Source organism: Ceratina calcarata, unplaced genomic scaffold (assembly GCF_001652005.2).
Source record: "Ceratina calcarata isolate Rehan_Ccalc_2016 unplaced genomic scaffold, ASM165200v1 scaffold25, whole genome shotgun sequence".
In the NCBI taxonomy this organism is placed as follows: domain Eukaryota; kingdom Metazoa; phylum Arthropoda; class Insecta; order Hymenoptera; family Apidae; genus Ceratina; species Ceratina calcarata.
The window spans coordinates 1,712,347-1,736,837 of NW_017147017.1; the positions used below are offsets into that span (position 1 = coordinate 1,712,347).

The window sequence follows — 24,491 nt, forward strand, 5'->3', positions numbered from 1 at the left end:
TATGTATATAATATGTACACACACACACACATTCAACAGGTAATCGTGGTGGGGTCCAAGAAGCGCGAATCGGTGACTGAAAAAATTCGCCGTTCAGTCACGTTCGCGTCGTTCGCGTTTGTCGTATCGTGTTGTACTTGTAGTAACTGTTCAAACATTTTTTATGCAAAGTATTACACAAAATTTATATTCTGATTCAAGACATTAGAAAATTAATAATTACTTCTTTATATCATACGAAGTTCCTTCTATGTCCACGCGGTCTAGTTAAAAACAAGTGTTTAACTTTTTGCATCGTAATGCCAAAGATTGACTGATGAAACACATTTCGTTCTGTATATATTGATCGATTGGCTACTTAATTGTTTGTTTAACAAGCTGGCATGAAAATAATTCCCACGTGGATATGAGGTTAGACGTCTGCACGGTGCAACATAAATTAAGCGACTGACGTAAGTCCTGTTACTTTCCTCTTGTTCATTTTTGCGAATATTATATATTATGTAAAATGCAAAGCGTTGATTTAAAATGTTAAATTCCTCAAATACTTGAATATGTTAGTTTAACTCCGTTTAAACTCCAATTGATGAAACGTTGAACAATAACAATGTTGCAGTTTTAATACGAGTGATCATTTTTCACAAAAAGCTTCTTTAGCTAAATTTTATAACTTTATATTGTGCAACGATACAGTTGTCTAATTCGTAAAGATTAAATTTAGAAAAAGACTTGTCAACAATTACAGTTGTTAATATTAAATATTAAAGTGCATTTCGATTTTCCACTTGCGAACAATCGAAGTAGATACGTTATGTGTGATAAAAGAAATTGAAAAATAATTTTAATTTACACATTCAACACGTTCCTAATGTATAAGCCCAGATGATTCACCAGAAATCTAAGAAATCGATAAAATACGTTGCAGGAAATATACGTTGGAATTTTCATCAGTCGCATAAGTTTAGATAGACGATATTAATGTTATGCCAGCTACTGTATAAATATACATTACAAATCGTATATGATAATTTTGATAATCGCACGTACGGTGCATACGCTTTACTTCGTTTCTTTTCACTAGAACTTTTTCCGTTTCTAACACTGTTCACTGTTCGTGTAATACATATTGCACGATTCTAATATTATGGCAGTTCAAATATAGAATTTAAATATAGGGACAGTCTGGTATCTTTTTTCAGCATCCTCCTGTATGATTTCGATAGCGATCAGACGGAAAGTAAAATATTCGTGCTATCGTCTGCGAACACATGCAAAAGCATGACGTAATGTAATACATACGCAGCAACAGTTTACAGAATTGATTAAATCCTGAAGGCATCTTCCAGACTAACAGCAGCATATCTTGCGAGCTATTGATAACGATTGAACGGATGCTAACAACAGTCAACATCGAACTACAGATATTGTTTACAGCATAATACTTGATCTCACGTTCATATTCACCAATTAGTTATATACAACGATAAAAATGGCTCTCTTCCGGAAAGTTAACGGTAAGTTTATCATTTGATCCTTTCATTGTTACATGCTTGTTCTTTTTCGTTATTTGTAATCTTTGTAAGTATTGGTAAAATATCCTTTAACTAATAGCGTTAAGCGATTATGGAAATCAGCAGACCTACGTAGATACGATTGGTGAAGCCGAAATTACGCTTCTTATCTTTCGTACGGAGAGAAAAACTCTTCCAAATATTTGCGTTAACTTAGTGATTACGAGAGTTAGCAATTTGATTGAAAAAAAAAGAGAAATTGGATTTCATCATACATGTTGTATAAAATGTTCCGAAACCGAATTCAATTAATAAATCCATAAGTTTTATACGAATTTGAATAATGTATTTTTCCAATAAATGAAGATACTTCGAAGACTAGAAATGTTTTATAGATCTGAAGTTCCGGCTTGTATTACGATCATTAAGTTTAATTAACTAGAGGTACATGGATAACTATCGTTATGCAATAAGCATTATTTTAGAAAATGCACACAGTAAGCGTCTATACGCGATAATGAATAATTACTATTGTATAATAATTTTACGTTATTCTTTGAAGACTGTTACGTACATTTTTTTCTCATCTACAATTTTCACGAGGTAATTTATTTTCACGGGATCATCTGCGAGTATGCATACTATATCTCCGGTACAAACATTACAGAAATAGATTAAAGAACGCGTATGTATCTATACATATACGCTGAACAGCTCTCTATAGACGTAAACAGACTAAATGACATTCATTTGTGAATATTGTATAGAGGAAAGAAATATTGTCCGTATTTTTTGTATATTTTTGAGTAAATAAAAATAAGAACAAAGACGAATGACTCAAACTTAATTGAATGAAGTCAAAAAAGGTTTCTCTCGTCCCTGATTCCAATGTCTCATGCATGTTTATGATTAAATAATTGATATCGCTGTTGGCAACAGACGCATGTGTGCCTCCAGCAGAATTAAAATTTATTGAAAGTTAAATATAAAGGTCAAATCCTCGAGTCGATTGCTAAATGCATGCTGCACAAAATGCGTACTGCACATCGCAGTTCTATTTATATTTAGGAATATTGTATTAGATCATTGCAAATAAAATTCATATCTGTTGGTCCCACATCGTTCCAAAACTTCCCAAGTTAAACGTGTTTAGATGTACGTTTATATTTTTTTTGCATCGCATTGCAGAAAAGATTCCGCGAAGAGCTGTTCTAGGAGCTATGATGTTCCTGGCATGTATGTTTTCCTATATGATTCGTACAAATTTGTCAATTACAATTGTCGCTATGGTGAACACAACTAGCAAGGGTGGTGGTGGTGGTGCAGCCTGCCTTGGTACCGATACCGTTAACAAAACTGTTGTACTTAAAAATGTAAGTTTGGATCATTCGATATAATAACATCAATTATGAATGGTATAAGTTTTCGCAATCAAAGTCACGATAATAAATCATAATTATAGTACGGTGAACGTTATGAATGGAATCAGCATATACAAGGTTTATTACTTTCTGGCTACTTTTATGGAGTACTGCCAGCGAGTGTACCCGCTGGTTTGTTAGCCGAGAAATACGGCGGTTCTAGAGTTGTCGCGTAAGTAAAATTCGCGATCACCGCGTAATATCTGTTATTTAAATATTTTACGTTTTCACCTACTCCTTGTGATACATTCTAATATAGATTCGCAACACTAATACCTGCATTATTAAACCTTTTGATGCCTTGGGCTTCTGGCATTCATTATGGTTTAGTGTTTGTACTTCGTTTTATGATGGGCTTCTTCGGAGTAAGTTACTCGCTGCATACTTTATTGTTTAAACACACTTTGTTTCTAAACGACTCTTTGTTTTTTCGGCATAGTACTTCTTTATTACCCAGTTGTAAAAAAAAGAATATTGTGCGTATTTACAGGGTGCCGTTTACCCTGCCTTGCACGCAATGATAGCGAGATGGGTCCCTCCTAGTGAGAAGGGCATGTTCGTATGGACAATGCAGGGTAATCGATCATAAACTGAACGACCAATTAACGGATGGAACATGAAATATTAAATTTTAATTGTCTCTTAGGTGGACCTTTTGGAACCGTAGTAACGTTCGCTTTGTGCGGTCAGATAATAAGTGCTCTCGGATGGAAAGCCGCGTATTATTTCACCAGCGGACTTATATTAATTTTTTATGCTTTGTGGTTTTTCCTTATATACGACACACCCGATCTCCATCCAGGAATTACTGAGAACGAGAAGGCTTACATCAAAGAGCAGATAGGCACTACTGTCTCTAAACAGAAGGTGAGTGTGTGTTTCGAATTAATTAGTTAATCGTATATGGATTTTGTAATTATCAAATGGATCAGGTGAATTTACCGGTGAAAGCTGTTGCTACCTCGGTGCCGTTCTTAGTTTTGCTGTGGGCTCATTTTGCGAACATGTGGGGTATTTATTTCATAGCTACTAACGGGCCGAAGTATACATTAGAAGTTCTTGGCTTTGACATGAAATCGGTATGTATTTACTTGTATTAAGATGAATATAATTGTCAAACAAAATTTCTTCCACGTTCAATTATATTTAGGGTGGACCGCTCACAGGGTTGCCTTATATTGCGAGACTCGGTGCCGGAGTCTTGTTTGCTGCGGCCGGTGATTACGTACGAAGGAAGAAGTTCCTTACTTTAGGTTGGATTAGAAAAATATTTATGATTTTCTGTAAGTACCTTCCCGATTTCATACACTTTTGCGGACAATAGGAAATACGAGAAATAATTATTTTTTTATTCACATAGCGCATTTGGGACCAGCGATAGCTTTGGTAGGAATGACGTACGCTGGCTGCGATGCGGTAGCTGCGATCGTCATGCTTATACTAGCTTTAGCGTCTAATGGAGCTGCATGTCAAACTAGTCTAGTGAATCATCAAGATCTCGCACCTAATTACGCCGGGTCCTTGTACGGAATTATGAACACCTTCGGCAGTTTTCCTGGATTCATCATTCCACCCATTATCGGTGCTTTGACAAATGAAAGGGTACGTGTCCACGCGAAATTATTTACTTATGGACCATTTTCATTTGATATTTTCTTCTTTCTTTTAGAACGGAGTAGAAGAATGGCGTATCATGTTCTGGATCTCAGCAGCGGTATTTACATCTGCGATTGCACTGTTTTGGGTGTTTGGCTCAGCGGAAATACAATCGTGGAACGACACGAGCCACCAAAAAGCGATTCCCGATGAAGAAACGGAAATGAACGCGATAGAAGTGAAGGAACCGCAAAAGGAAGAAGAGGAGCCCGATGAGAAATCAGCTTTATAATTTAAAAAGCCAATATCGAATTTCTATTAATTTATTTAATATAGTGACAAAGCGTGTTGCAGGTCACGCACAGTGCTTAAAGTGGTAGCGATTGCATCACCACAAACTGTATCAATGTCATTTTTTTTTTGCGATCATTTTGTGCAGCAAATTTTCATTTTTCAGTTCATATTATTATTTCTTCGAAACAATACATCGGTTTCGTTCCAGATTTTTGTTGGAATACTCGTATTACCTATACAACGTTGAACCAGTACACACACAGAAAATGCTTACGCGATATAACTTTTAGTTAGTTTGACGTGACTCATGTATCAAAAGTTTGTATAATAATTTTGTATAAGATTCCAGAGGGACAATAATACAAAAGATCTATTTGGAATCTATGCGATATTGGTGATCAGTCAATTACTCTTCGAGAACCAACGTAATATAACGAAATTTTCCTTAATTAAGGATAGTAGATCGTATACTGAAGTACATTTGAAAATGGCAATATGAACATTTAAAAATACTCGACCGCGTTCTATTATTTTGTGCCAAATAAAACAACATTAAATTTAATTATCGGCATCTGGGTCATGGTAGCGCAACGCGTTGACGTCAGTACGAAATGATATGCGATCTTCCACGGTTCGAATTGAAGAAATTGATCCAAATTCAAGTGTGTGTACCGGCATTATACAGAAAAATATAGCAAGAGCAATAATATATTTTTATAATATATATTTTATTTTGTAAACAACTTATGAATTGTATAAAAGCGATATTACAAATGACTTTCATACGTGCTTCATGGTAACTAATTTAAAATCCTATCACATAGGACTACACGTAAAATTTACAAGAGACAACATCATACATACAGTGGCCGACTCTTATTACATTTACGTTGCAGTCTATACATCTTGCCCTGTGAGTAATGTGAGTAGAAAAACGGTGTACGTGCATTTACTCTTGTCGAATAAATATTTTTTTAAATGAAAAGTCTTCAGTTACAAGAATCCTGGGAGAGGTATATAGGAATAACTTTAAACCCGTCGCCGTACGATTTGATGGGAACGTGCGAACAGGTACTGTAAGTGTTCGCATTTGGTAGATGCAGTTTCGAGAATACTTTACACGATTGTTGACCGCAAGGTACGTATGCTCTACTGTCCATGTTGTTCATACTCAAACACGCGTCGCACGTCGATTTATCGCACGCCTCCTCGTCCTGGTAATTGTTTAAATTATGCAGTGACGAACCGGGGCATGTTTCTCGCGTGCAAAACGTCTCTTTTAATATCTGCAAAGCGTTCGCCGCTTGCGAAGACAGTGTGCTGCGATAACTGCAAGTTTCTGGGAGAATTGATCGGTCCAGCAAAGTTACAGTCGTTTGACTGGAATTAGTCACGGATTCTATAATAAAAGTGCGCGTTTACTTTTGACGTTTAATCCTCCGATTACTGAACCGCGAATTTCCATGCCGGAATCATTTTTTACCCGCACACGCCACATCGATATTTTACTAATATAATGTACATTCGTTGTCCCCTCCCCAAGCGTAATCAAGGGACGAGGCACCAAGGCACCTCGCGTACACCGTTTCAATGAACATTATCGCTCCCGAGGCGGGGGTGCGGCCGCGAAACCTGATTCTGGCACGATAGGCAGAGGATAATGATAAAATAGTAGTAGACTTACCTTTTATTCATTATCGTTGCATCGGTAACGTAAGACCATTCGTTCACGGATTCTAAAAAATAAGTAGAATTCTCGAATAAATAGTAAAAAGAATATTGTTTTCGTACGTACCTTGCGGCTCAATCTCTTCGTCGCGTTTCATTAACAAACGTATCTGTCGACAGCAGTCTGCTACGGAATCCGTCACATCACGAGGCTTGTATTTAGCACTTTGTACTGCGGGTTTCGCTTTTTGTTCCGGTGGACAAGGAGGTTGAAGCTGTTCGTCTTTGTCTGAAACTTTCGTCACGACATAACACGGCTTGTAAGCTAGTAATATATCCTGCGTGCGAAGTATTTTCATGTCCTCCTCCGGAACTTCCTCGCCTTCTTGATGTTCTAAGCACCATTGACACATCGACTGCCTTCTGCAAACGGAGCATAGAACCTCTCTCGACCTTTTAATCTTCTTCACTTCCGAAATTGCAGCTATGCTTGTTTGAGTCGCGATCGTTTCCGTTTCCTTCTTCGACATCGACTCAAGGATTTTCTTCTTCCGCTGCGCTAACTTTTGATCTATCGGTTTACCTAGACCAATATCAACCTTTTAGAAAATTATCTTTTACGTCGATTAGATTTATACTAACGTTCCATTTCTTGATGCAGTTTCATGAGCTTCTTAATTATAGTCATCGTTCGCTGAAGGACCACGTCTAAGACATTCTTAGCCCCTTTAACAGCATTCTTGGACACGTTTTCGCAAACCAACTGCAATATGTCACTCATCAAAGGCACGACAACGATTGATGCCTCCAAGGGATCCACAATTATGTCCAGCTTCAATTTTCTCAATACGTCTTCTTCCTTCTCTTTCTGATCTAATTTATACGTAGCTATCGTCTGTATCATCTGTTCCTTCATAGGATACCTAATTCTTTCTGCACACTTGTCGATAATCTCATTCATTATATCGTCTATCGCTGTCTTGGTCTCGATGCCTTTCGAGATGCAATCCTCCAAGCAGTCCAAAGCTATGTTCTTCTTCTCCATATAATCCGTCAACAGCATCGTGTTCGATTTCTTCGGTTCGCAACTTAACTCCGTTTGCGCTTCGTTATCTATCACGAACATTTTCGTACGGTTGTTATATTTAATGTAAGTCTGAGTCGCTTTATCATCGGTTTCAACTGGCGCTTGGCTCGTCGGGTCGTCTATCCAAAATGCCCGCGCTATCGCGAAGTGCAGAATTTCAGTCACTTCCATTTCCCTCTCTTCTTCGTCGCTAAGTTTAGATTCGAATTCCTCGCGTTCCTCGTCCGTAACGTCCGCGATTAATTGATCGATCGCAGAGTCGCGAGACGTTTCGGGATCGATGCTAATTATAGTTCCTGCCACGTAGCTCCTTTTCAATCTAGGCATTGGCCCTTCGATCATGGATGCTGTACACGATTTTCAAATCACTTTTATCGTCCACTTTATTTGATAGACGAGTATTGATAGCAATTTAAAATTGGTAAATCGAAACGACAAAGGATGATAACACGTACTCATGATGTCTCTATAATATTTCAAAGGCGGACAAGGAGTGCTCATGTACATCGTCTGCGAAGCTTCGTCTTGGTATTCGATGGAAATGTGCACGACAGGCATCCCTTGCAGATACGTTTGGTTCTCCGCATCTTCTTTTTGCTTCTCTTCCGGTATCTCTACTTCAGATATTTCTTTCAGTTCCTCTTCCACCAATGATTCTTTGGCGTCTACGAATTTCTCCTGAGTGAAAGATCGTCTGTAAACGATTTCGCTAGGGTCGAGGATTAATTGTATGTCCGACGTCGCGGACACGGTGGTTTCTTCCGATATTTCTCTCAACGTTGCAGCTTCTTCCGGTGTTACCGTGATGAGAGTTTGAGCCCATGCTTCACCTTCCGACGTCATCTAATTCATTTAATTATTAATATAGAATTTAAATTTGTAATAACTTGAAATTTTTTATTTTTTAAAGTTCAGTTTTTTATGCTTACTTCGACAATGAATGAAAAGCAGACTATTGAATGTAACTTTCTGATAATCAGTGAAGAAATGGATTTATCGTTTCTATTGGCATCTCAAAGTACCTTTAGATTTTTTCTAGAAATCTGACAATTTTAGGGATTGTTCGAAAATTTTGTTATCGGAATTTTACATATTAAAAGGTTATAAGATTTACACGTCAGGAAGAGTGACATTCAATTTTAACTATACCATACATGTGTATGTATGGCATGGTACTAAGTAAATACTGGTAATGGTCAAGGCAATTGATTTATTTTACATATTTTTAAAAAATTGACATAAAAATAAAAACGTTATTGTTCGTTACATTTTATAAAAAAAAATCAGTTTCTTATCTTAGTTCTTAACTGGTACAAGCTTAACTATAAATGTTCGTATCTCCATTGGTTGTAAGAGAACGTTTACACCGCCGTCTTTAATCTCCACGGGAGGAGACGGATTCTTATCTTCTCTAAGAACTTCATTCGTTTCAGCTTTCCAGATCAGTCGATTCATATCTTTGGACCATTGATTGGCACCTAACGTCGTCTCTTCGATGGATGCGATTGTGAAATTCGCGAACAAATCCTGTCGTGATAAAAGTCATAAGAAAAACGTAAGAAATTTAGTTAATCTAGCAGAATATTATTATTTCTTCACGTACTTGAATATTAACTTCCACGGGCGCGGATAAACTTTCGGTTTCACCCACTTCAAAGATATGTTCCAATCTTAGTAAAACAGCATCGTCTTTCCACGGTTCCAATGTCAAAATATGAACGTTCGGTGGAAGAGATTTAGCCAAACCAGTATTCTAATAGAAACAAACAAATTTACGTCGTCTCGCCAATAATAACGATTAGTTCGACTTTTCTTACCTCTGGAACACGCGTGTCCTGTGGACACTTAAAAGAATCTGTTTCGGCAGGGCTAACGAAAGGCCAAGGTCGGAGCAAAGTTTGAAGAGCTAAAATTTTCTCCTTCGTTGCAAGTTCGTCAAGATTTTTTATGCTTCCTCCGATGATATAATGGGTACCTCTAATCACTAAACCTTCGTTGTACGCAGTCTCGTTAAGAGCTTCGCCAACGCCGAACGCGTCGTCCTTTAAAAGTCTTCTATGGAGCTGCAATGTATCATGCGATATAATTTAAATAAATCATGTGTTTAATTTTTTAAATTAATTTTACCATCATTTCGATTTCGCCATCAATCATGCTGGTACCACCCTGAGCCCTGTCAGTTAAGACGCTCAGCTTCAACTGTTTCTCTTCATCTTTCACAGAAATCTTTGAATTAACTGGATAATAATTGCCAGACACCGGTTCCTCTAATCTCAAATTCCACGTTGGACGGTAATTCCTCTTTCGTTTTAACATTTCGCGACCATTACTATCGGTATAAAATAGTCCCGCGGAATCCAAGTTACTAGAATATCTCGTTACTACTTCTTTGCCAATCTTATCTCTGCAATTACATATTTTTATTATTACTTCCTAATTAATCGATAGCGAACAACGCGTACTTACTCGACGGGTATCGGGCCAACGAGCCAGTCGAATTCGACATACTCTTTTCCTCTGTAAACTCTAATTACCTGGTGTATCCAACCAGCGACATATTGATGAATCTCCTCCACTAACGGACCTAAATAATCGATTCAATTTATTACCTAAGCATATTAAATTCGAATAGAAGTTCGTAACCAAATATCTATATCAATCTTGTCTTCAGCTCTCAATTAAAAATGGTACTAATGTTCGTTTCGATACTGTAGCTTCAACGAAGCTTGCTTTCGTTTAATTACCTTTGAAAATCTCGTAAGAACCAGGTAACTGGAAGTTCCTAGCAGACACCCCATTGGGTCTGAAAATGTATGCACCCGATGATCTGTTTTGAGCCACTTCGTTATTGCCTTCCATTCCCTCGTAGTAATGGAACGATTGAACCAAATTCATTTTCTCTTTCTTCCATTCTACAGAAATTTGGCCATTTTTGTTGACGGTGACCGTATAAAACTAAACAATTTTATATTTTTTCATTCACACATATTTTCTTCTTCAGTTAGATTATTGCAATAATATCTACCTCGTTGCCGATGGAATTTTCTTTGACGGCTATTTGATCCGTTACCTTTGGCTCTTTTTTAATACTATAAGACTTGTAACCCAAGGGCGGTAACGTTGCGAGGAATACAAGCTCGTGCGTTGCATTACTGTTTCTACCCGGTATTGCACGGACGGAGGTCGGAATAGGAACGGTTTGCGACACGATCTCCGAACAATCTTAAGAAAAATAAATGAAGAAGAATAGAAATAAATGATATACGATATTTTTTAGCTAATTAAAGATTGAAAGGTGTACCTCTCATATCCACGACAACTCTGTCTTGTTTAGTAATGGGAATACGAACGGGAGATACAACATTTCTACTCAAGGGATTGTAAACTACGAGTTCGAAATCTTCGGTTTCCGTGTACGAGCACGAGCTAATATTCGTTAGCATGCAGGAGTACATGTTCACTTGCTCCAATTCAGTCTGTCCATTCGCTTGCCATTTTCTATGAACCAAATGATTTAAAAATAAATAAAACGTAGTTAAAGCGTTGCATACAGAAACTTTGAAATTCACCTAATACCCTCGGAAGCGATATTTAATCCCTGTTGCATGTTATCAAACAATAAGCGAGCGTAATCGTACGCAACTAATTGTTTCTCAGTACCAGTAACTGCATCGTGATGTTGCATTACGCCCATCGCTTCCCGAAATGATTCTAATTGTTTCTCGCTACCTTTTAATTGCATCAGCACAGACAATTGTTTGGATACCTGCAATCATTCGTTCAAGTCGATGAAATATTTTTGGAAACATGAAATATTTATTTTACCTGTAGAAGGTTGTTTCCCATTCTTTCAAAGAATTTGATCGCTGGCCTGGAGGAGAAGTATCCGGTCCAATACGAATGAGAATCGCTCGCGTAAGGGAAGAAATCGTCCTCCTTGGTCACCCACTGAAGCTTCGTGTCGTGCACAGCTTTCAAATAACACGATGGCGTAGAATAAAATATGTTCACTTCGGTACCATTCAACTCCTTCACGTACCTGCCAATTACGATGCGACGCATATAAAAATATTATAACGTATCGAAATTAAATAAACGAATTAGTTGATCGATTTTTTATATGCAAATTCCTCCCCGTTATTCGCCATCGATCGTTTTACCTGATCAATTTATCCAAGTTACTGAACCAAAATTCAGCCTGTTGATAATTAAAGTCTTCGCCCATAGTGAAAATAACGTTATTTGTCTTGTACGAGGCTGCTTGACGATTCGCGTAATTCAGTAACGCTTCGACCTGCACAGCACACGCGGTCTATGTACTTACCACCGCAATCTGTTATTCGCTTTTCCTTCCTTTTCCATGCACTCTTCGCACGCGCATTTAAAATTAATAGTTCAATCCAAAAAAGCTACCTTATTAATTTATCCATGTTAACGAAATACATTTCCGCTTGCATGTAAGTGAAATCTCCTCCCATCGTAAATATAATGTTATTCGTACGATACACTTCAGCCTGGCGAGCTGCGTATTGCAAAAGCGTGTCGATCTAAGAGATTTTCACTGTTAGTTGACTTTAACTAAGTTAATCACACGTCAAATTGAATTTAGTAAGTAGTATTAGTAAAAAGGAAGGAAACACGTGTTAATAAAGTTTATCTTCGGTGAATCGTAAGTTACGCGGCGTACCCTTTCTTTCACATTGTAATCTGGACTGTCGGGATCGTCGATTATCGGCTCGTCTCTGCATAAAACATCGTAACAGAAACCAGGTGGTGGAGAATAAGTATTATATAAGGCAACTGTGAACAAGTCCGCGCGTGTCCCTATGTAACAAAACGATTTTTCAATTAAAAGCTCTGGACATCGAATCAAATGTTTTTTTACCTAAGCTTGGACTTCCTTTCCAAATGAATTCCATTGTTTTACTCGCAAGCCTGTGATTCTTGTCTTGATAATCGAGCCGGCCAAGGAACATCCCGTCGAATCCTAATTGCGCGAGTAAAGAAGCCTGTTCTCTTGAATGACCGAAGGGATCGATTTGCCATCCTATGTGCGGCCTCGCGCAGCTTCCGAACGTATCGTTCAAACGTCTGGAGTAAAAATGGAGTCAATGTAATTATGAAAATGAATTTGAAATTCTAAATGAAAATGATTACCGGAAACCCCAGGTGTATTGATCGACGAGAGAGTGATAATGAGTGACTGCCTCGTCGTTCATACTCCAACCGCCGTTGATAATTTCCAATCTTCCTTCATTTATCAAATTCCTTACATCCTCCCTCACCTTCTCGTTTTGCCGCAACCACCATTTCCACAAGAATGCAGTTTCGACGTAGATGAACCTATATAATTCGCAGCGGGAAATATATTATTTTAATACTTCGCAGCAAACGCATTAACCGTTTTCCTGAATGAACTATGCATAAAAGTATTAATTTTTATAGAATGAAAATCTAATTACTTTCTTTCAGGATCAGCCAGCAGTGCTTGAACGACGCTGTCTAGAATGTACTGCACTCCTGCTAGTTGAATCTTCGACCGGCCTTCGTTCAATGAGTTATACATGGCATTATTCGATATTATATTTACAAAATATTGTCGATAGAAATTTTCTAAATCCGCACTTACTTCCGAAATAGTACTGATCAACCGTTTTCAGCCAGCCAACATCGTCGTGAGTGTGAGCAACTAAATGAATATTTAATTTCTTTGGATCCGTCGCAGGACATGACTGTAACGTTAAAGATCGACGATATCTTCTTTATAGTTTTCTTCTATCATATCCCATTCTTATTTCTTATACATACATTAACGCCGAGAAACAATATTTAGATGGAGAACAAACCCGATAACAAGAGGTCACTCATTACTCATTGATGTTTATGACATTTTTATTGCATTTGACTTTCCATTGACATTTTAACCGAACAATTTCTCAGGCGACAAGCCTTCGCGATGAAAAGAAATAAAAAGAGAACGCAGGGAAATATATCCGACTCGTAAACGTTATAGCTATTACTTCTTCCTCTCAATTAGTATTCTTTACGTGGTAATTCACGTTAAACGCAATGTTAGACGCATATTTAATCGTTGTACGGAACAAGGAACGCTTTGTGCACAAATGTGTTTCAGATACGTTTCTTTCTTTATTGTTTGTTCGTACAGTGGGTATAACAGAAAATACCATATTTGTATACGAATTGTCGGTGTTTACAGAAAAAATGTATTTGCATGGTACCTCATAGCCGCAGGTGTTAGCCGCTCTCTTCCAGACGCTCGCTGCTTCTTCATGATTGAACAAGAACAAGAACGACACCGATAGAAGTAAACCACGGGACCAAGACATGATAGACACCGATTCAGCGCTTCAGTTGCACCTAATGAAATAATCAGGCACTTCTACGATATTTATAAGACTCTGTTCTTCCCCTACTTATATTGCTTTCCCACTGCGATTGCGTGAAAAGATAGAAGATAGCCTGACGCTACCCAGCTGTGAATTTGCGTATTGTGCATAATACGCTAAAAAATGGAAAAGAAATGCACAAGCAAGTATTTGTTTTAATTGTTATCAATCTTCCACTTCCGTGCAATGGATATTTGTAGCATTCATATTTGTGGCATTTATATTACCATTTAAATATAACTTCCTTTTATATAATTTTATCAGTTGATGTAAATATCGAATAATGTGAATTTTGCGAACGGAATATTTTCAGATCTGATTGAATTTGATCAACATGTTCAGATACAAACTGATACATTTTTACATCTGATACTTGGATTAGTAGCTGAACAATAGTCGTATCGTACCGTGATATGCATCGTTTTGTGATCCATTTCAATAGTGGTAAACATGTACATGATTGATACAACTAAAGATGTATATCTATGATCATACGAGAGATAATTTGAAATTGATGATGAAATGACGATGAATTTGGGTAATATTAAAAGTACGCTTTATCGTTATGAAAACAACATTTATTTGGATAATATTATAAAGTAAAATGCAATAACACTGCTGAGAAGCATAAATAAGGATGAACGTCTTAAGGGAGAGGTAGCTACATCAAGCAAAACGAAGCTTCAAAAGTACATAAGTATACGCGTACTGCATGTCATTCTTTTCGGCGGAATCATTCGCTGCGCCGTTATTTTCATTTCGTCTTTGACAAGACATCGGATCAGTAACGAATTCAAAATTAACCAAGGGTAAGTTTGTATAATCAATGGTATAGTCGAAGAACAATTCTTTAAAATGTACTTTAGAATTTCTGAAAAATATCGATTCTCTTTAATCTGTGAATGCGATTATCAAACCTAATCCCTCTGCATAAGATAATCGCAACAATATCTTGTATGATCATTATGAATTAAATTTCAACGATAGATAGATTGTAAATACAGGTTTTTAAAAACTTATAATCGTATAACTTTTATATCGAGAGATTAGGGTCGATCGATATCACATATTAGCGAAACGTACCCAAAATATGTAACTATTTCGACGACCCCTAAAAATCAGAATAAACGATCTCTTGCGGCTTCTCGAATTTTATTGGTCTGTAATATTGTAGTGATTGATCCCAGCCTCGGGGCGCGGTATTGTAAGTCGGTAGATTGTGGACGCTAGCTATTTTGGGCCCTGCGTACGTATTATTCTCGCTCTCGTACAATTTCTTCCCTGCAAAAAAAAAGTTCGATTCCTACAAACCTGTTTGTAAGTGCCAAAGATCAAAGAATCGGACTATAAGATTTGGTGATGAAATGAAATAATGGGTTTGATGAGAAAATAAAAAGTGAATACAGCAATATGAATTTATCATATCAAACATATAAATTATGAATTTTTGAACGACCCCTAAGATTATAGTTGAAGGAGCAATTTTTGTTAGTGAAACAATTGTTAAAGCTTAGAAGCGCATGCGTGTTAACTTGCCTACGTCCGGACAAATGTCCGTGAACTTCAAGTCCGGCGAGAGGCCGTGTAAAAGATTGTCCAGAACGGGAGTGTTACGCAAATTCTTGATAGTCTGCAAGATATCCTTTTGAGAGGCGATCATCGAGAGTAACAGAGACTTGGCCTCGGGTGGCACTTGCGAATCCGTATTCAGATATTTCCCGTTCTCGTTGTTGCAGAAATTCTCGACCTCCTCGGAGGTGACCGACCGGCGTCGGCCGGCGCCCTCCTCGCGGAACATCGACGAGTAGTCCTGTTCGCCATTCATCAAGCTCAACGTTTCCGATTTCTCGCGATACGTCATCTCCTCGCTGTAATCGTTCATCTGAGAATCGGTCTCGTCGGTCGTGTATTCGGTCTCGTCGGTGGACACGTAGCCATTGTTACGCTGCTCTTGAAGATTTACCAACTCTTCGTATCTCTGTCGTTCGGCTATTCTGTATCGACAGTATAATGAAATTACGAATTCTACGCGTTTACTATTGTTATCGACGACCCGTGTTAATAATAGATGCCGTATACAGTAGTTTGAAAGTGTGAAGTGAAGTGCCGATATCGTGTTTGTTCTTTTTTACTGTCTATAATTGTTGAACTGATATCGAGGACGGCATAAATATATTTACTTTCTAGCTAATTCAGTATTCGAAAATGTCCTAAGATGATCTCACAGTTCATCGATTATACACGTGGTTGCAAATGATAATTTAGTCAGGATCGGACCTCACCTCCTATGTTCCTCCTCGGTGTTGTACTTAACACTGTTTCGCGTCTCAAAGAATCGCGTAATATCGTTATCGAGAGGCGATTGTTGTATGATTGGTATGACCCTTGGACTGATCTGTTTGTACTGCATGACCGGTCTGCACGTTTTCTCGAATTCCTGTATCAACTGTTTAACGGGGACCGGCGTGTACTCAGTCTCTTCGTTATCGATCTCTCTTTGATTATTTACAAACTTGTTATCCTTATCGGTGCTCGTGCTCTTTACACATTCTGCGACCCGTTGCTCCTTTATATAATTTTTGTTAGCGACGTGCTGCGCGTTAAAGTAATTAGATTTGCTAGAAGCCTTGTTAGAATTATTATAATTGTGCCTGTTAGTGAACGATGATTCGTTAGTGCCGTTTCTGTAATAGTTGTGCCGTTCGACGTCGGGTTCGAACGTGATCCGGCGTGATTTCTCGACTATCGATCGTGGTTTGTCGTAAGGGAAATCGTTATCGGTACCGACGGCCACTTCCCTTAAATAAATCTTTTTCACTTCGCAGTGACTATGGCTGCATTCGTTACCGTTACATCGGTATTGATTCCTGCCTGGGACGTTTACAGGACTTTGCGTCACTGTGCAGAGGATTAAATCAAGACGAAGTTACTATATTTTTAATTAAACGGATCGATTTATAAAGTCGTTAGTATAAGATCGAATGTCAATGCGCTTTTAAGTAGCTTCGAATCGGTGTAGATACCAATTGGCACACGAGAGAAGCGCAGCCCGTTATTTATTTTAGGTATAGAAAAAAGAATGTGGTGGCAGTCTCGCATCGATTGAATAACATCGATGCTGTTTGCCAATTGAAGCCTTCTAGGTCGTTGAACCCTTGACGAGACTCTGACAAGCTAATTTAACACCGACGTCTACGGGAAGAACGCATCGACGTTTTGAAAATACTTTTCGGAGCTCACGTAACGAGAGAAATTGAATAGAATTCAGAAGAAAATATAAGATTTTTGTTACATCAAAAATATTTTTGATGGATCATCGTGTTTACGTTGAAAATGAAATCATAAGCAAGAGAATAGAGTAAGTCGACCAAAAATAAATGTGAAGCAGTCTAGGTTGAATTTAAGACCTTGGAAATGACTGGTCCGCGAAAACAATTCGAGCAAACAGGAATATTGCGTGGATTGTTGCCAAATAGAAAAGCGGCCAACTAAATTACATGGAAGATATGACTTCGTTCGAAGTTTACACACCTGTTGTCGGTAGGTTCGCGTCGCCTAAGGACAGGTCCACCGTAAAGGGATTGTAAAACGGTTTCTCCACAGCTGGCTCAGGTAGCGTCGAGGCGAACGGAGGTAAGCCCGAGCACTTTGAACTGCCATTCATTTCCTGCGGACAATACACACTTATCTGCTTCTAATATTCTATGCATTGAAGTCTTTTTATCATCTGGACATTCAATTCTTCATATGCTGAAAGAGATTTATAAAAATAAGCCTCACCGGTTTTCCTGTATACATTTTCGGGGTGCCAGGTGTGCCTGGCGTTTGTGGCTGTTCTTTATCTACAACCCATTTTTCAGATCTTTTCCTGCGTTTCGCGAATATCTCGGCACCTGGACCAATTTTATGTTTAACCAAATGATCGTACAACTTTCTTCGGTGAAAATTTGAAACTATTACCGCGTCCTCTTTGATTATTCAAATCGCGAACGATATCGAAAAGTTTCTCAGGATTCTTTGGTACCGGCTGAATATTTACTTCTTCGCCTAATGCTTGAATACCGTGAATATCCAACACCTTCCCGTATGGGTTCATCATGCATTTCAAAGGAATTTTGTCCTATTGAAATTAAATATGAAATTGTAACTGGTACATAAAATATAATTTTAATAATTCAAATGAATAGTTGAGGAGGATGTGTAAAGAAATAGGCAGTACAATTTTAAACACACACCACTTACTCTATGAATAGGAGTTAAAGATTCGTCTGCATCTTCTATGCCTAAAATAGATCGGATCAAGAATTAAATAAATAACGTTGAAAAGATTGCATTCGCGTCGAGTGACTCGCGAAATTCATAATTGCGTTTAGGCGAATTACTATGCGCGTACCGTTACCATCGTGGATCCATTTCACCGATCTCTTCTTTCTATTTACATACATTGATTGACCCTTGCTCTTCATATTTTTCACATCGCTCAGCGAATGCGAAATCCGCCGAGCAAGTTCAACTTGATCCTCGACAGTCGGATGCGTCGGCGCATAAAAATACGAAGATGCAAACATCTTCCCTAAAAGAAGAGACGCGTACATTCGAATCTGGCTAATCGAAATTCTTTTGTTCTCAATTTTCTTATGGTAATTCTATTTCCTATTATATTGATAACTTACTGTTCTTCGATTGCATGAGTCCCTGCGTATCTTGGGCGGGCGTAAGCAATTTTTGCAAATTGACCGGCGCACTTTCGCTACTCTCCTTTGGAATTAAAACAAAATTTTATATTCGGGTCCAACTAACTTTTGATCATATTGGATTTGCCATTTATCAACTTAAAGGCGGATAGAGACAGCAGGAGTGTCTCTCGTCTATGTAAATTTTATTGTTTCTTTGATTCTCGAAGCTCACCATGTCGAAATGTAGTATTTTCGAAGTGAGATGCTCAAGAAAGTTCCTCTTCACCGGATCGTGCCTGTCTGACGGCTTGAAACCGCGCGAACGTATTACAACATTGTCCGCGGAAATGCTCCGCTGCAGATAATTACCCTCTTGCACGTTACTACTGTAATTCACGCTGTAGTCGTATTCCGCATCTTTAGAATTTCCTGCTACACCGTACGAACTATACGTGCTGCTCAAAACGTTCCACTTCGCGTTATTGCGTCTGTTGAAACGGGACAATTGTTTAGTCTACGTTTTTGTACAAACTGTTAAACGGCAGCTGGTCAGCATCCTTTTGTCTCAGTTTATCAGTGATTCGTACAAAATACATGAAGTGCTTGAAAACTTGAAGAAGAGTACTTCTTGCATGTTACTATGTATTTCATACGAATATGAATGACTGTGCTTATTTAAAATAGGTACTGCATAATTATCAAGATTACTCAAAGAAAAGAATGGAAGGGTAGAAAGAATTTTTTCGTAAACTGATCTCGAGGGATATTTTATTCTTGTATTGGAACAAATATAAAAAAAATATTATGCGTAGTTTCGAAGAATGGAAGGTGCGCGGAGGTGCGGAGGATCGGGAGAAGAAGCTTCGGTGTTAGATAAGACTTGGGCAAATTGAATTTTTCTATCGAACCGAATTGGTTCCCTTCCAAGCGGCCAATTAATTCCGCGTTGCAGTATTGGCAGCGGTACAATCAGGTTCTGTGCAAAAGAAATGCTAAATTTATCTGTTGTAACGTAATACGCAGTAACAGTTTGAGCGGTTGCGTTTGGGGTTTACCACCAGCGCTGTACTTATTGGAAAACTGATCGAAACATCGAGATCACCATGAAAACTATTCTGTTCGATGTTAGATCTTTTTAGTATAGAATGGGGTTAACGATTTTAGTTTGCCTGGCTCGTTTTTGATCGATGATCCGCAGCAGTTGAAGGCGGCGCGTATTTAACAACGCACTGGTTTGTTTTAGTCACCGATGCATCGCACAATTAAGCACAGTCGGACCTCGAAATCACGCAGAACTTTTACGATGCGAGAAAAAAAAAACAGATATCACCCTTGTTATAAAAAAAAAAAATCCGTTTTGCAGCTAATTTTCTTCTTCTTTCTAAATTCTTCTACGAGAAGAAAACGAATGAAGTTTACTTATCGAACGATGTCCTCCTCATCTCGCTCCTTCCTCGCCTTCCCTTATATTGCTCTGTTTTCGCTACAATTTCTTTTACGAATTTACGTAATCCGCGAATGGATACTACGAACTCCGAACTCTGTAGCCCGTGCGAAAAGTGGATGAATCTCACGACGAAGGCTCCCTCGCCATGAGAGACGAATCCGCATCTTACAAAATATTCCCTGGCACGCACGAACGTAGCCGGGTGGCACACACAATCGCGGTAACTCCGTCGGCGCGGACAACGATTGGCGGCCAGCAGTCATCGGCATCGCCGTGTGCTGGCTCATCACTTTATGCAGAGAAACCGAAAGCGAAACGCCGCGCCGGAGAGCGAAAGATATTTATTTTTATATCGCACGAGCTATCAATAAATTTCTCATAATCACGGCGAACAGCTACGCTCCAGCAACATTGAATTTGCTTTTTTTTTACACCTACATACGTAACTGAATCCTCCACGAGCCGTCCGAAGGTCGAAGCTTCCTCGGCTGCGCGTACCCTTTCTTTCCTTTTGATTACACGAAAAAAAAACACTATTAATTTCTGTCGAAAATTTTTTTTCCTATCTGTACTCGTACACTTGAATGAATTACAGCACGCTGAGCACACGGTGCTTTATAATAGCAACTAACCGTCGCTATACCAACTTCCCGACTGCCTTGAGTCGTCTTCGGTAAAAATAGACTATCAGAAAGCGACACCTCAGAAATCGGTGGCCGGACCCGCGACGTAACTTATGCCACCCGCTCGGTGCCGGCCACGACTTCTTGTTTATCACTAAATATTTTTTTATCGCATAATATCTCTCGCGCTGTTATAAACATATTAAATCAAATCTCGTTGCGGGAGCGGAGCGAGGCACTTCTTACGACTAAACTTATCGGTTGTCTGTATACAATTATAAACGCCAGCTTTATTTTCAATTAAAACTAATACATATTTTTATGAACAAATTTGACAATTGTAAAAGTCTTCATTATAAAATCGTATTTGTTATTCTGGTACATATGAAATAAATTACGTGCTAGTCCCAATCGTCGCTATTTATATCTTGTACAATATCTGTATTCTCTTTGGGTAGAACGATGTCATTTGTTTTCTTGATAACCTTCGATCTCTTCTTCTTCTTCTTTGGCTTCGGAGGTTTTTCAGTTTCCGGTTGATCGGAAGATTTTATCCTCAGCTCAAAGTCACTTTCCTCACTGCTCTCCGCGTTTTCTTCAGTCGTCGTCCTCTTCTTCAACTTTTTCAGTGTCGGCAAAGTATATTCGGCTATCTCTTCGTTTTTCGTAAGCAACTTAAGCTTTTGGGACTGATGAATCTTCACCCACGATTCGTAGAATTTCGCTATCGATGTACCTTGCGTTTTTATTTTGTTCTCCCAGTTCTTTATCTCAGGCAGATTTTTTAGATCGAGTACAGTTTTGCTGCGCTCTGTTTCGATGTACTTCCGGTTCTCCTCGATCTTATCCAGTAATTGTTTTATCTTTCTAGAGTAGTTCGCTATATGACATTTCTTCAAGAATCCCTTCAACTAAAAATAAAAATGAACGTATACGTAAGCTATTCAAAACTCGAGAATGCATAAAACGTTAGGACTTACCTGTATTATACAAGGTATGTACAAATCTGGAAAATACACTTTGTGGCTATCCTTTGCAGCGCTTTCTAACGTAAGCTTGTATATAGCTTCGAGAACATTGTCTTTAAATCCGTTTTCTTGTAATTGTGATTTAGACACCCTTAGGATACAAATGAAGGGTACCGGTTTCATAGATACTGCTTTATGTTTTTTGTTAAAATCGTAAGAATTCAATATCTGTAAAATTGAAAGGTAACTTATAACGTTCAGCAGAGCTTTAATCATTTAATAAGGATGTAAAATAATATACCTCTAGCAAGAACGGCAAAACAGGTATGAACACATCGGTTTCTCTTGAAATGTCTATTAACATCTGCAAACAATGAAATCTCAGAGGATAGTATTGCGTCGTTGGTATCACTTTTATCGTTCCTGTAATAATCTGGAAATGTATAGAGTATGTTAAATATATATTTGGTAGACTCGTCATAATAACAAAGATACGTACTTGTACAAGAGGATATAAAAGTGAACGTAGCATCGAATCGCTCGAGGACAAGTTTATTAATTCTGTCCAAAAACGCAGTGAATTTATATACTGCCAATTATATACAGCTTGAAAGTGTTCCTACGAGAATAGAAACGTTAAGTGATTTATCGAAAATCTCTTTTATTAAAACATTTACCTTCTTCTTCAGAGTCATAGCATTTCTTAAATGTATAGCTAACTGCCTGATATACAAGAACGCATGGTTATAAGCCAAATTGTTATCTAACAGATATATTTCTACTAAGGAGTGCCTCATGAAGTTTATCCCGGGTAACGTATTGAACGAAACAAATTTCGAATTCTCAACATATTTTACATACATCGTCTGTAAAATATTATTTGATTAAACATAATTTTAATAAGTATTAATGAATATTTTGTGCTTACCTTGAGTAGCGTTTCTAAAACTGATTCCCGATTACTAGTAGCAATGCGTAATATACTCAGAAATGAGACAACTCGAACAGTCTCTTCTCCGCTTGACCAAAGTTTTAACAAGATTTTCAACAGTGGCTTTGTTAAAGAGGAAAAAGCCGTTGTATATGGTAACATTTGATGTAAATGTTTCAACAGCACTGTGAGAATGTTAGTCGACGTTACATTTTGTAATATCTACGAGTAAGATATAAATGTAAAATATTTTAAATCAACAGTTGTTTAATATCTTAGTATCACGGACATTTACCTTAATTAAATCAGTTAAATACGACTTTAGAACAGTCTTTACTTTTCCAAATCGTTTAGCTTTGTGAACTTGAAACTGGGTATCTGGACTTAATTTCAAATACCGTTTCATCGCATCGGGTAAATGCAGTATACACAGTTGAACGACTCCGTTAAACACTGAAAAATATTCCGATCATTGAAATAGAAAATATTATGTTAATACCAAACAGTAATAGAAGAAACTGACCTGCTCCACCCTCTACTTTGTATTCCAATGATTCCTGATCGGCAGACCCAGACACTGTTTGTAAAGCAGCATGGAATGCTTCCACAGCACATTTAATGGTTTTCAAAGATCTATCAAATAAATGTGAATTTAAATACGATAATATTTTTTCTGTATTACCATTTCATTTATAATAAAATATTACTTGTCTTTCTGAATTTCTTCTTGCCAGTTTTTCAATAATTGCAATGTAATTTTTCTCCTATCCTTCCCACTATCTTCATCAGCTTCATAGTCACTCTCATCACTGGCAATCTAAGATATTTAAAACATACAACATATTTATTTTGCCTTTATCTTTGCGTATTTAATTTAATACCTCTAAATGTTCATCAGGGATATGCCTTGTGTGTGATTCAAGTGAAAGGTTTTCATTATCATCGTCATCATTGTCATCATCTGATATGTTGAATTCTAGAAGATTATTATCGTTCTGCTTCAAATATGAATAAAACTCCGGATCTGTATGTTTCAATTTCATTAAAGATTTTTTATGTTCTACTGGGTCCATGTCGCTCTCACTGCTTCTAGCATCATCATCATCCATATTTTCATCTATCATAAAATATTGTACAAATCAGTTAAAGCAGTGATCACAGGTGATGTCCAAAGATAAATATCTACTTTGAACAATACTTCATACTTCATAATTTATATGTAAATTCTGTACTTATCCATAATGTGTATTTACCTTGACCATTGTTAATTGCTTCATCTTCAAAACTTTGATTAAAGAATTCATCTGTAGTTATAGTACTTAGTTGTTTCTTTTTTGTCTTAATAGGCTTTTTTGACTTCTTCGTCGTACTTTTCACTTTCTTTATTTTCATGATTTAACTAAAAATATTTTCAAGATTTAACAACTTAGTACAGCTTTATACAACATTACAGGCTTGCACGTGTTTAGCCTTAACCTGAAGAAGCTGAAGAACACAAATGTTTGTCGGTAAGAACGAAATCTTCAACTATCATGAAAGCAGTTTCATTCGGTCTTTCCTTATAATTTTTATTTTATATTACAAAAACGAGTATATTGCATAGAGTCTAATTTACAAAGTCATGTCTCAAGACTTGTAGAAAGTATATCAGAGAGAGAATAACATCAGACCGAAGATCATTCCTTTAGATCATTCGAATGATCCGTCACGACCATTATTCTACATTTTCGGGGACAGCTGTATTGCAGCACCTTGTCCCCGAAATTTTTTTAAGAAATACGGGACATATAAATGTTCCGTATTTATTTTTCAGTCCCGTATTTCCATGTTATACCTATAAATTATATAATAATGAACTTCCT

The 24,491-nt window shown here is 37.6% G+C and overlaps 5 protein-coding genes across 7 annotated transcripts; 1 reads left to right on the forward strand and 4 right to left on the reverse strand.

Moving 5' to 3' along the window:
• Window positions 1-81: 81 nt before the first annotated feature.
• Window positions 82-5,611, forward strand: LOC108622999 (sialin). 2 transcript variants are annotated; one of them, XM_018021228.2, is made up of 11 exons: window positions 82-452; window positions 1,200-1,514; window positions 2,700-2,884; window positions 2,974-3,104; window positions 3,192-3,297; window positions 3,423-3,507; window positions 3,579-3,799; window positions 3,865-4,011; window positions 4,083-4,215; window positions 4,293-4,534; window positions 4,602-5,611. In XM_018021228.2, the coding sequence occupies exons 2-11, from the start codon at window positions 1,490-1,492 to the stop codon at window positions 4,818-4,820; spliced, it is 1,494 nt and encodes a 497-aa protein (XP_017876717.1). In that variant the 5' UTR covers window positions 82-452; window positions 1,200-1,489; the 3' UTR covers window positions 4,821-5,611. The 2 variants fall into 2 exon arrangements, with proteins under 2 accessions (XP_017876717.1, XP_026667609.1); XM_026811808.1 differs by having other exon boundaries at window positions 127-170; window positions 4,602-4,820.
• A 197-nt stretch (window positions 5,612-5,808) lies between these two features.
• Window positions 5,809-8,458, reverse strand: LOC113464067 (uncharacterized). Its single transcript, XM_026811809.1, is given in 5 exon segments — window positions 5,809-6,243; window positions 6,503-6,558; window positions 6,618-7,073; window positions 7,133-7,924; window positions 8,033-8,458. Coding segments are annotated over 5 exon segments (2,124 nt in total). The 5' UTR covers window positions 8,421-8,458; the 3' UTR covers window positions 5,809-5,811.
• A 331-nt stretch (window positions 8,459-8,789) lies between these two features.
• LManII (Lysosomal alpha-mannosidase II) lies at window positions 8,790-13,986 on the reverse strand. Of its 2 annotated transcripts, none has more exons than XM_018020974.2 (17): window positions 13,817-13,986; window positions 13,207-13,309; window positions 13,040-13,121; window positions 12,735-12,920; window positions 12,463-12,668; window positions 12,265-12,401; window positions 11,738-11,871; window positions 11,403-11,616; window positions 11,147-11,343; window positions 10,879-11,075; window positions 10,603-10,799; window positions 10,322-10,532; window positions 10,044-10,161; window positions 9,705-9,981; window positions 9,395-9,640; window positions 9,181-9,330; window positions 8,790-9,104 (listed from the first exon to the last, which is right to left on the reverse strand). In XM_018020974.2, exons 1-17 carry the CDS (start codon window positions 13,922-13,924, stop codon window positions 8,874-8,876), a joined length of 2,994 nt encoding a protein of 997 aa, XP_017876463.1. In that variant the 5' UTR covers window positions 13,925-13,986; the 3' UTR covers window positions 8,790-8,873. The 2 variants fall into 2 exon arrangements, with proteins under 2 accessions (XP_017876463.1, XP_017876464.1); XM_018020975.2 differs by lacking the exon at window positions 11,738-11,871 and adding an exon at window positions 11,991-12,124.
• A 554-nt stretch (window positions 13,987-14,540) lies between these two features.
• LOC108623005 (uncharacterized) lies at window positions 14,541-20,516 on the reverse strand. Its single transcript, XM_018021237.2, has 11 exons — window positions 20,080-20,516; window positions 18,893-19,148; window positions 18,658-18,742; window positions 18,378-18,557; window positions 18,227-18,267; window positions 17,945-18,104; window positions 17,765-17,877; window positions 17,516-17,651; window positions 16,267-16,855; window positions 15,521-15,978; window positions 14,541-15,265 (listed from the first exon to the last, which is right to left on the reverse strand). The coding sequence occupies exons 1-11, from the start codon at window positions 20,100-20,102 to the stop codon at window positions 15,096-15,098; spliced, it is 2,211 nt and encodes a 736-aa protein (XP_017876726.1). The 5' UTR covers window positions 20,103-20,516; the 3' UTR covers window positions 14,541-15,095.
• A 484-nt stretch (window positions 20,517-21,000) lies between these two features.
• On the reverse strand, window positions 21,001-24,441 carry Noc2 (Nucleolar complex protein 2). The gene is made up of 11 exons (XM_018020990.2): window positions 23,883-24,441; window positions 23,511-23,746; window positions 23,337-23,446; window positions 23,153-23,262; window positions 22,925-23,082; window positions 22,627-22,851; window positions 22,376-22,564; window positions 22,198-22,317; window positions 22,000-22,131; window positions 21,711-21,926; window positions 21,001-21,641 (listed from the first exon to the last, which is right to left on the reverse strand). The coding sequence occupies exons 1-11, from the start codon at window positions 24,019-24,021 to the stop codon at window positions 21,132-21,134; spliced, it is 2,145 nt and encodes a 714-aa protein (XP_017876479.1). The 5' UTR covers window positions 24,022-24,441; the 3' UTR covers window positions 21,001-21,131.
• Window positions 24,442-24,491: the final 50 nt, after the last annotated feature.